The following is an 11,809-nucleotide window of genomic DNA, read 5'->3' on the forward strand; positions in this document are numbered from 1 at the left end:
GTCCGTTTTTCATCCCATCCGTTTGCGGATGAAAAACGGACATAATGTATCTCTATGTAAATACGGATGTCATCGGATGATCATCCTCTGACATCCGTTTTTTGTCAGTTCAGTTCAGTTTTTTTGAACGGAGGAGAACCCTATTTTTTCATCCTTTCAAAAAACGGAACTGAAGCAAAAACGGATGTCAGTGGTGTCATCCGCAGACATCCGTATTTACATAGACATGCATTATGTCAGTTTTTCATCCGCAAACGGATGGGATGAAAAACGGACATACGGACCGGATGACACAAGTGTCATCCGTGTCCGTTAGGGCTCTTTCACACGGTCCGCTCCGTAGGCGGATCCGTGTTGCTCAGCGGGGATCGATCCGCGATCCCCGCTAAGCCGGGCGGAGGACAGCTCCGTCTACGCTTGCAGAGCGGAGAGGGAGGTGTCTCAGCCCCCGCTGCCCTCTATGGGGGATCGGATGAGAGCGGACCGCTTGTCCGCTCTCATCAGATCCGATCCGCTCCGATTACTGAACGGATGGAAAAATAGGGTTTCCATCCGTCCAGATTTCAAGCACAGGATCGGATGCGGATGGCAGCGGGTGTCAGCAGAGGTGTCTCCGCTGACACCCGCTGCCCCATAGAGCTGCATGGAGGATCCGATCAGATCCGCCTAAAAAACTGACAGGCGGATCTGATCGGACCACCCGTGTGAAAGAGCCCTTACAAAAAAAAAAAAAAAGGACCTGATCGGGCAAAAAAAAAGGAACGCCCGTGTGAAAGAGCCCATACTTTGCTAAATGAGAAGCAGTGAGAATGGCAATTGTGTGGCTAATTTTCTTGATAAAGTTACCCTGAGATTGTATCAGGTGATTATAATGAAGGTGAACCCTCCCAATCAGAGATCAGTGTGTTGGGTGATCTCCATATATAAGAAGGAGCTCAGATTGTTGGGCTCACATGTACTGATCACCACCGATCTTTATTCAGCTCTGCACTGAGGCTTTACATTGTAAGGATATGGAAGAATCCTTCTCTAACCTTTTATAGTGTCATTTTTTAAACTGAAGAATGTAAGTTGGTTGGACATTAACATCTATTTAGTTTTTGGTGTTTTATGTGATGTTAATGTTCACCCTCGTATAGTAGAAGTACAGATTTTTTTTTTTTTTTTTTTCTAATTTTGGGTCTCCTTCCCTCTTTTTATTGGTTTGTCCTTGATTGGATAAGTGAATCCTGGCTACTGTCTGTATGGCTGACTTCTTGTTTCACATGGGTTTCAGCTTGTATAAGAGCAGTGTGAACGGCAAGCTTTGCCAAAGCACTCAGCACTTGTTGAAAGCCTGCTAGCAGTGTGTTTAAAGTGGCAATCAGCATTCCTATAAGGATCTGTGTTCAACATTTACACACTGTACTGAATGTTAAAATGTTAAAGCTTCAACAAACCTTGAGAAAAGCTCTGCAAATGCTTTGTCAATGCTTACTGTTCAAGCTGAAGCCTTTGTGAAACAGGCCTTGCATACTCCGGCCCAAGAGTAGGAACCACTATTGCTATATTACTGCAGGAAACCAGTGGCTTCTGTTTCTTTACAGAGAACCTGCGACAACCTAACCTACACATAGCTATTTTCACTAGGATATTCATCCTTCGTCTGCTCTGGTCCTACACGCACCATGAGGCCACCCATGATATTTAACCACCTTAGCGGTATCCCCGAGCGTGACTCTGGGTGGATTTTTTTTAGGCTAGGATTGGTATCCCCAAGTCACGCTCAGGGTGGATGTGCAGAGCTTGCAGTGCTGTCCCTTACCTTCTCCTGGTGATCCAGCGATGATCGCCAGCCGAGATCCCTGCTGCTCGTCCGTCGGTCTGATGACTTCCTGGTTCCGTTCCCTGCAGCAGCAATGCTGCATGGGAGTGGAACTGGGAGGGAAATTCAAACGTTGCACAAAACACAACCTTATTATTATTATTTGTGTGTAATGCATGAATTATAATCTAATTTTATTATATATATATATATATATATATATTATTGATTCGATTATAATTCATGCGTTTGTTTCAAATTTATCACATGTCTACTAGAGTCTTGTGTTGGTCAGGTTTAAGTCAGTAATTACTAAGAATTGTAGGCCTATAATACATAACTCCAAATTTCCATGCAAAAAATTGTACAGCTTTTGGTACATAATTCCTGACATAATAATACTGCCAGGGAGGTTAAGGGGTACAAAGCTTTGTGGTCCCATTAATCATTTTCGCTTTTCAGGAATCTAGTATAAGCCTTATGTAGAGTTTGGGACCAAGGCATTCCCACAGTCCTCCACTTATTGCCAATTGCATGTAGCAGCCAATCAGAATTTTATCTTGCACTGGTCTGACTTTAGCAAAGTGACTTCACATTGCATCTGTAAGCAAGAACAAAGAGCCTGCCATGGGTATAATGTTTAGGCTGCCAGTGCTGACTTTCTTCTAATGCTTGCTGCCTGGCACTTTCTGGTGTCTGTACTCTGTGCCACTGACTGAGAACAGCCAGCAGATAAGTAAAGTCAATACGTCAGATCTCCCCATGATTTGTATACTTTATGCTTGCTCTCGATGAGGTACGTAGAGAACAGAAGGGATTAAATCAGTATGACAGCCTAGCAACCTGCATTGAAAAAGCCAGTAATTGGTGGGACCAGTAGCTTTCTCAGAACAGCTGCTTTTCAGGTTTTTTTTATTTATTTCTCCCTGCCTAGTGATGGGATGCACTGCCCATTTAATTCTTAAGGCTCCGTTTCCACTATTGCGGCTACAAAGTCGTGCGACTTTGTAGTGTGACTTGTTTGCGGCTACTTCTGGGGACTTCAGTGCGACTTGTCCCTCATTATAGAAGGAAGTTGCACTGAAGTCGGCCCAAAAGTAGTGCAAAAACTATTTTTCAAGCCGCAGCAGTTAGAATGGGCCAAATTGAAATGAATGGCTTTTGACTTGCTGTGCGACTTGACATGTGTCAAGTCGCACAACAAGTCACAATAGTGGAAACGGAGCCTAATGGTAGTGTCTGCGATCTAACCACACCATGATTTTAGGTGTTTTTGCCTTGAATGCATCTAAACACAGCACCATGCACACTTCAAGCCCAGCGTAAAACATGTGCACTTGCATGCAAAAAACACACTGGCTATGGGGATTGTGGCGTGAATATCTATTTCTTTCAGGGCCACCTCTTGGCAAAATGTTGTATGTCAAGGACACGCCTTTGCCATTGCTCATGTTGTGTGTTCCATTAATTATTGCACAAATGGTTTACTGTAACACACCTTTAATTGTCATGCTAAAGGGATTTAAGGAATACAATGTAACTGCAGTGCTAGGAGCTGAAAGAGTACTACAGATATGGGGTGGGGGGGCTGGGCTCCTAAACCATTTTGTAGCATCATAAAAAAAAAAAAAAATTGTGAAGGGGGGAGAATTCAGGTTTTCATTTACTTCTGTGGCTCTCATTCAAGTCCATGACCCTTTAAAACTGCAAATGAAGTTAGTGCTGGAAGACTTCCTCTGCCCAGTGCTGTGATGGGTCTGAGCAAGGAACCTATAGCTATATAATGCTCAGCAGGTGTCACTGCCTGGGGTCTCACTCTGATGCCCCATACACACGTGCAGATTATCTGAAGACTTTTGTCTTCAGATTTACCTTTTCTATGTAGTGCAAGGGCCTGCCGGATTGCATACAAATTGAAAGTGTTTAGGTTTGACCTCAGATTATATGGTTTTGGTAAGTCTGCACGCGTGTATGGGGCATTAGGGAATGGGGAATCACTCTGAGGAAATGGGGGGGGGGGTGGTGGGGTGGGGTATTACTACTTGGGCCACCAACCTACAGTAATGGCCTGGGGACTATATGTCAAACCACCCTTCCACTCCAGTCCTCCCCTGTAACTAGAGTTGTAGTCAGAACTTTTTCTCTTAATTTCTGTTAAGATGGAGCCTCTGTTAATGCTATATAGGTTAATGAGTGCATCTCTTGTTTCATAATTTCATGTGTTCTTCCTTCCAGACTCTTCAGCTATGATTGTCCCTAAGAGCAAAAGCAAAGCAGATTTTTGTGGCGTGGACAAGTATTACTATATCATCAGGCCAGACCTGAATTGTTACATGAGATCAACAAACTTTAATCATGGAGAAGATCTGGAGATCTTCAGCTTGCACCCATCCTGCAGGAATGGAGATCACTACTTGGCCTACGAGGATGACCACTTCTACATCATCAAGTCGGACCATTACCGTCGGGTTACAAACCTGAACAAAGATGAAAGTGCAGTTGTTTATTCCCTACACCCCAACTGTCAAGGGGGCAGTCACTATTGTTCAGCTTTTGGGTACTTCTATATCATTTTTCAGGACCGAGGAGTCTATCGCCGGACAAAGAACATGAACAAAGATGAAGAGGCTGAAGAATTCACGCTACACCCGGAATGCAGAAATGGGCTTTACTATTTTGGTGTGAAAGATTACTACTATTTTGTGAATCCAGAGGACCAGTTTGGAGGGATTAAGTACACAAAATGTACCAACCTAAACAAAAATGAGGGCGTTGAAACCTTCTCGTTCCATCCCAGCATCTATAGCTTTCTGCCCGGAGGTCTGGCTATTGCCAAGGGCCCCTCTTTTGGTGAGTGGGTGTGCATCAAGACCATTGACAATGACTCCCACACCCCCATTGAATGGAAGAATCAGGTCACCAAGAAGGTTGGATATGAGAAGGAGAAGATGTCCAGTATAGAGCACAACTGGAAAGTGTCAGCAACTGTCTCGACTGAGACAGGAGGATTGGGTGCTTTGATTGCAAAGGCCCAGTTTTCACTTTCAACTGAATATGGTGGATCCAGTACAAACACAGAGAGGGAGAATTGGAATGAGGTCACTGAAGTTGAAGAGACAATAACACTCACTGTGAAGCCCCAACAAAAAGTCTACATCTATGTCTACCAGATGGGCTTGGGAAAAGAGCCTGTGCTACATTGCCGGGATATGAGAATCCTTGACAACCCTACTCCACCTACTGATAACCCCCTGCCACATGCATGAAATTGGTTCTGGATTTCAGATGTTGAGGCTTCATTCACTTCTATTAGCACAGTAACCTTAAAGTGAACCTGTACTATCTCTCATACTGGGCAATGTAAGGCTCTCACAGAAGACTCTGGGCAGGCTGTACTTCCTTTCCCTGTGATCAATGCTCTGCAGCCATATGAAGAGGATTGTTTTTGTACAATCCTAACTAACCAGAACTTCCCAGCTACATGTACTGGTACCCCTAGTAGGAGATCAGGGGTAGCAAGTGCAATCTACTTCCAAGTCCTGTCTTAAGAAATCCTGTTACTTTGCCTGGTATGAGCAATGCCATGGTTCACTTTAAAATGAAAACATTGGCAGTATGAGAGTGGTGACATCTGTACCCTAATTTTGATTAATAAATATGCTTTAAAATGCATTTCATGTGTCCTACTTTTAATTTAAAGAATTCCACAACACCGCTGCATTTAAACTGTAAAGTGTCTTTTAATGTGGTTCTAGTGAAGAGGGGGTTGACCTTTATTAGCACAAACTGAGAAAACAAACTGGTGTGAAATTTAGCACAGTTAACCACTTACTGACCACCCGTCGCAGTTTTACGTCAGTCCTTTGACGCTAAATACTGGGGTTACGGAAGCAGCTAGAAGCCATAACCCTGGTGTTTTTAAAAACAGCGGGCGATCGGCTTTCAGGTAAGGGTGGTCCCAGCAGCGGATTCACTGTGAGATCAGGGTGCAGCGGAAGAGGTCACCCCCCCCCCGGCTGTTTTTCCCCTCTGAGACAGGAAGTCGAGTGAGGGCAAGATGGGTCTCACTCGACTATCCTCTTGGAGGCCTGGAGTGACGTCAGACGGGCTTAAAGGGCCTTTTTTTTTCTTGTAAAAATAATAAATAGGAAAAAATAAAGCTCCCTGCCCCCGTTGGCTCGCGCAGAAGCGAGCACATATGCAAATCCCACCCACATATGTAAACAGTGTTCAAACAAAACATGTGAATTATCACCGCAATAATTTGAGCCCTAGACCTCCTGTAACTCTAAGCTAGTAGCCTATGGGGACTTCATGTACCAAGTTTGTCGCCATTCCGCAAGCATGCGGATTTTTGAAGCATGACATGTTGGGTATCTAATTCCTGCCTGCCTATGGCCCCTTTCACAGGGGCAATCCAATTGGGTTTTTCAGGCAGACCTGATTGGACCCTCCAGTCTTTTCTATGAAGCGGGATGTCTGACACCAGTCCATCTGATCCTGTCTGCCAAAAGGCAGAGGGATGGTGGCCCTCTTTCTCCAACAATTGATCAGATGGAATTGGGACGGGTGGTCTGTTTTCCATCCAATTGCCCGTAGGCATTGTGTGTGATAGCAGGTGGGGAATGCATTCCATGCCCCTGCTTTCACAGCACAGCTGTGTAGGGCTCTGTCCACACAGCCACCAGTGTTAGGGCTCTTTCACACGGGCACTCCGTATGTCCGCAAATCATCCTATATTTTTTTTTTTTTTTTTGCGGACATAATGTAAGTCTATGGCACTGCGGATGTCAGCGGAATACCATCCGCTGACATCCGATTTTCTTCCTGTCAGTTCTGTTCCGTTTTTTGGAACTGAACAAAACCCTATTTTTGTTCTGTCCAAAAAACGGAAAGGAAGGAAAATCGGATGTCAGTGGTGTCATCCGCTAACCCCATAGACTTACATTATGTCCGCATATCATCCGCAAACGGATGGGATGATATGCGGGCATACGGCGCGGATGACACAAATGTCGTCCGCTCCGTGGAAAAAAAAAAGACTGCAGCGGAGCTCTCACACGGAGCGGCCGTGTGAAAGAGCCCTTAGTCTTGGCAGAAAATTTCAATTTAGTTTTAAATCAGTCAGTCTTTTTTGATTAAAATGCCATTTTAGTTTTAGCCATCTGCAATTGCTTCAGTGGTGTACCAATGGGGAGCGGTCTGCCCTAGGTGCCACACATTGGGGAGGGGGGTTTCAAGCAGGGCTATCTTGAAAAGGGCACTGCTCAGGGGCCCAGGTGCTTGTGGGGCCCCTGTTCTTTCCTGTTTTTGCAGCCTTGTAAAGTTGATTTGGGTCAGCAGAGAGCCAAGCAGTGTGGGAGGCTGTCTAACAATCCCCCCATCAGCTAATCAATTTTGGCAGTCCGTTGGATGTTCACTACCTCCCATGGCAGCTGGAGTTGGTGGGTAGGATTGGGATGTGGCTGCCTCCTGCACTCCACCTACAGACTCCTTCCCTCAGGCTGATCCCACAGCTAAAAGAGAAAAAGTGGAGGAGAGGACACTGCAGCCTGAGGAATCGTCATCACCTGCCATCCTGTAAGTGACTAAGCAGTGCACAGTCACTAAACACAGCCCTAGCCGGCACCTATGAGTCAGTGGCAGGTGTGGGGCAGTCTGGAGTAGGAGGGCTTTTGCATGTTCCGGGGATTCTGCCCTCCCAGGCTTTCTGTTCCCTCCTGCTGAGGAGACTCATCCTCCTTTCTACTTCAATTTTTCATGGGACAGAAGGATGCATTTTCAAAGTTATACATACTTACCGAATAAAGAGAACATGGACACAATCTTAAATTTGCATAGAAATGGCCTCGGCACTTTATTGGTTTAAACTTGAAATTGCCAAACTTTAATAATCCAAATAACATCAACTGAATTATATTGATCTGAAATTTCTTAGTCAAAGGACTCAAGCAAAATAAATAATTCAAATAATAATCACCATCAAATCCCCCCCCCCCCTTAATCCAAGTGTGACAAACCACAGAGTGCCTGTGGCGGGAGGGGAGCTCGCTAACAGTTCCACTCAGACCGAGGGGACCCTTGACTAAGACCCCCCCCCCTTATATAGAGGGGGTTAGAAGCTACCAGAAAGTCACGTGTAACACCTGCTTTTCCCACTACTATACACCTGAGCAGGTAGCGGAGCTCTTAAAGGGGCCACAACCCATTAATTAAAGTATTCAAAATCTATGTAAAAAGCTATGTCCCTCATAATAGGGGTAACAATCTTTAATTAAATTAACTAGACCTCGGCATCCACTGTCCCATGTGTGTGGGCCCTAATATGTCCCCCCTTATCATTCTAGCACAAATCTCTCCACTATCCCCAATCTCTTTACCCAGCACAAGTTCCCCCAGTGCTCCACTCTTTGCACAAATTCTCCTCCTGGCACAAACACCTCCCCCCCCCCCTCCTGGCTCCAATCCTGCTAACCCTCCTTCCAGTAAATACCACCCCCCCCCCCCCCCCAAAAAAAAAAAAATCCTCATTGCACAGATAACTGCTCATCCCCCTCCCTTCCACAAACATTCAAACACATTATCCACCCTGCACTGTACACAAGGAATGTCACTATATGCTCAAAACACCCCCCCCCCCCCCACCATCTATTGTCAGAACAGCGCTCCTCCAGCACATGAGACAGGATCGCTCTTGCATTGGACTGTACATCCACAACACACCATTTGATTACAGCCCTCCTTGGAGGAGATAGGGGGTGGTAATCAAGCTGTGTGTGTGCACTTCAATCCTATGCAATGTCATCTAAGAAGGATCCTGTCTCATGCTGGGACGAGGTCTGTTTTGACAGGAGGGAAAGCCTGGAGAGCACGACACAGCGCTCTATCCACTCTGACACTTCTCTCACTGACCCAGGATGCCACTCCCTTGTCCCTGCTCTGAGTGCAGGTGGGGAGAGATCAGCGGCCACTCGGGCATAGCATCCAAGGAACAGCTGAATGGGGGGGCACAACTGAAATCTTAACACACCTCTAGATCTGGTGTTCCGTGAAAAAACCATACCCGTGAAAATTCCATACACTCGTCACTTCCGGTGCAGCTATGTCATTGAACGTACAAAAAGAATTCCCCTTAATGGTATGGGACTATAAATGCCGCTGGACACTGTATACTATATAAAAAATAATTTTATTAATACAAAGGGACAAATCATGAAAACACAATATTGTGAAAAACACAAATACACATACAGGGCATTAAAATTGCATGCATTTGACAGACCGAATACCGAACCAAGATGTGGACACTCAGGTACATAGGGCAATCATGGAACCGGAACCGACCCTTTGGGAGAGAGTGAGACCAGTACAGGGCATCCTTCTGCATTTGCGCCTCCCTGCCCCACTGATTCCCCCCGCTGTCCAAACCCCCTACCCCCCCTGATGGCCTTCTCCGCCCCTATCCTGTGCTCCCCTAACCCTCCCGCCAGGCAGTGCTCCAAGTCTGCCTCTGGCTACAAGTTTAGAGCAGACCCAAAACTGCTTCACGGGTGGCATCCGGCGGGGATTAGTGGAGGGAGAGAGAACACGGTCCTCACCGCTTCTAGCTCTCTCCTCCTCACTCTCAGAGCTGGGCTGACAGTGATACCGCTGTCACTGCTCCTGTCAGCAGCACCCCTCTCAATGTGGTGCCCGGGGCAGATGCCCCCCCCCCCCGTTTCGGCCCTGCATTAGCCCTAATTGTTTCTATTATCTGTTACCTGGGTGTCTCACAGGTGTTTGGTTTACCACCCTACACACTGCAGTCTGGTAAATACAGCTGACAGAAGTTTAATCTCCACCTGGGTCACAGAAACCTTCTATTCCCACTAGATGTGAAAAAAAAACAGTGCACTATCTGAACCAATGATATGACAATAAAAATGATGAATATAAACACTGTGAAAAAAACATACAAAAAAAATGTGAAAAATCTACACAAGTGCATTACTATGTTCCATATGAAAATAATGTGAAGTGACATACACAACATGCACAAACGTGAAGATACCAATGGTGAAAAAAATGAAATAAAAAATAGAAAAAAATTCACTTATTAAATTCCCATAAACATAACATTATGGCTGAACGAAAAAGAATGTCCAACAAACTATCTCTTGGATGAAAATGAAATAAAACGTTTCGCCAAAGATGCTTCTTCCAAGTGCTGCATGCAACCCCAATGTGAGCAAAGAAAAGTGGGTGGCTGCTTACTGGAGACACGGGGAGCCTAATTCACTAAAAGAAAGGAGTAGAACTGCTCACTTCCCATTAAATTACTCCCAGCTAGAGTAATTAACACCTCAACTAGGTGACCCTGCAAATGTAAAATTACAACTAGATGCAACAGTGAATTCCAATTAGAGTATACCAATTTGCGGTTGCGTTTTTCATAAACGGAAATTCCTCTATTCTGAATCAATATTACAGAGCAAGGTCAGCTATTGTGGTTACATTTGAGCTAAGGAGAAAAAGAAAGGTGGGACTTTAAATGAAACCTATAATTGTATATGTCTCCATCCCTGTACAGTTGCAAAAAGGAGGGGGGGGGGGGGTTTGGGACTTTAGATAAGGTATGCTCAGCATGGCCAAGTAATGAGTCAGGAGAAAAAGGACATTAGAACCGTTTATTGACATAGAAAATAGTCAAATCAGTACAAACAAATTGATATTGATAAATAGCTAATATGAAAATTGCATTTGAACAGTGTGTCCATCCATCATATAAAGTCAATAAATAACAAATTCACACTGGTCCATATAGGAATCAAAAATAATATAAATATATATAACATGTTAGCACACAGATGCCAGCAGGCTGCACACCAGCATAGCGCATTACTTCCGATGATGGTAAAACAATGATTCATGTTGAAAAGAAATCATCATAAAAATTAAGGGTAAAAAGTAAAAACAAGAGTAATTGGATTGTATAGAACTGTACTGGTGCCTCCAAATATGTCCAACGCGTTTCGTGGTTAAAAAAACTCTTCCTCAGGGGCAGATGCATCCAAATCTATAAAACAATGCATAAATATGTACAGTAAATAATTATTCTACCGATAATATAAATAATATATCAGAAGGGGTAAGTAGGCCAGAGGGGGAAAGAAAAAGGGAGAGGGAAGAAAACCCAAACCCTAAAGAGACTTGGGGACCGCATGCTGCTATCCATTTAGACGCCTTGCCGGGAACTGTGGTATGGGGACCGGTCAAAGCCAGAAACACACATAGTGAATCCCCAAGAGAAAAGGGATGAAGTGAGAAGGTTCAATGGATTTCCTTGCTGAAAGTAAACAATGCGACTAGGTAAATGATAATGATAATAATAATAATAATGGTGGTGGACAAGGTGAAATCCCATTACCAGTGCAGATACCTGCATAAGGGGAGGGATAAGGTATAGGTATGCAGGAAGAAATGGTCCAAAGATAACCCAGTGACAGTGTATGTTCATTGAATAGAGATAGGAATAGAGCATAAGGGCCTAATTCAGTATAAGTTTGGAGTAGAGCTGCTCACTTCTCCAGAAATAACTCCAGCCTAAACTCATTGCATCCTAATTAGGTAAGTGGCTGGAGTTAAACCATCAACTAGATGCTTTAATGAATTCAGAGTTGGAGTTAACTTAGACTGAATTCGGGTTTGGAGTTAAATTAGGCTGAATTTGAGTTTGGAGTTAACCAAATTCCCTTTGTGTTTTTCATAAAAGGAAATTTGTCTATTCTGAATCACTATTACACAGCAATGTCATCTAATATGGTTTATTTTAATTTTAAGGTATAGTTATGCATCTTATGTGTTTTAACCTTTAGATTTTCTAATAGCAGACTACACAGCTGTCTAATTAGCAGTCTTCATTCTTTATTCATCTGAAACTTTCAGGCATCTCTGATTGTATTCAGCACTTTGGTGTAGTGGGCTAAGCTCACAGCCAATGATTGCTAGGTCATGAGTTCAAGGCCA

The 11,809-nt window shown here is 44.2% G+C and overlaps 1 protein-coding gene across 1 annotated transcript; it reads left to right on the top strand.

Moving 5' to 3' along the window:
• Positions 1–4,050: 4,050 nt before the first annotated feature.
• Positions 4,051–5,072, top strand: LOC309557732 (uncharacterized protein; the record flags this gene model as incomplete). The annotated part of the gene is made up of 1 exon (XM_082260503.1): positions 4,051–5,072. The coding sequence occupies one exon, from the start codon at positions 4,051–4,053 to the stop codon at positions 5,068–5,070; it is 1,020 nt and encodes a 339-aa protein (XP_082116629.1). The 3' UTR covers positions 5,071–5,072.
• Positions 5,073–11,809: the final 6,737 nt, after the last annotated feature.

This window comes from Pelophylax lessonae (genome assembly GCF_965119305.1).
Source record: "Pelophylax lessonae genome assembly, chromosome: 6".
Taxonomy (NCBI): domain Eukaryota; kingdom Metazoa; phylum Chordata; class Amphibia; order Anura; family Ranidae; genus Pelophylax; species Pelophylax lessonae.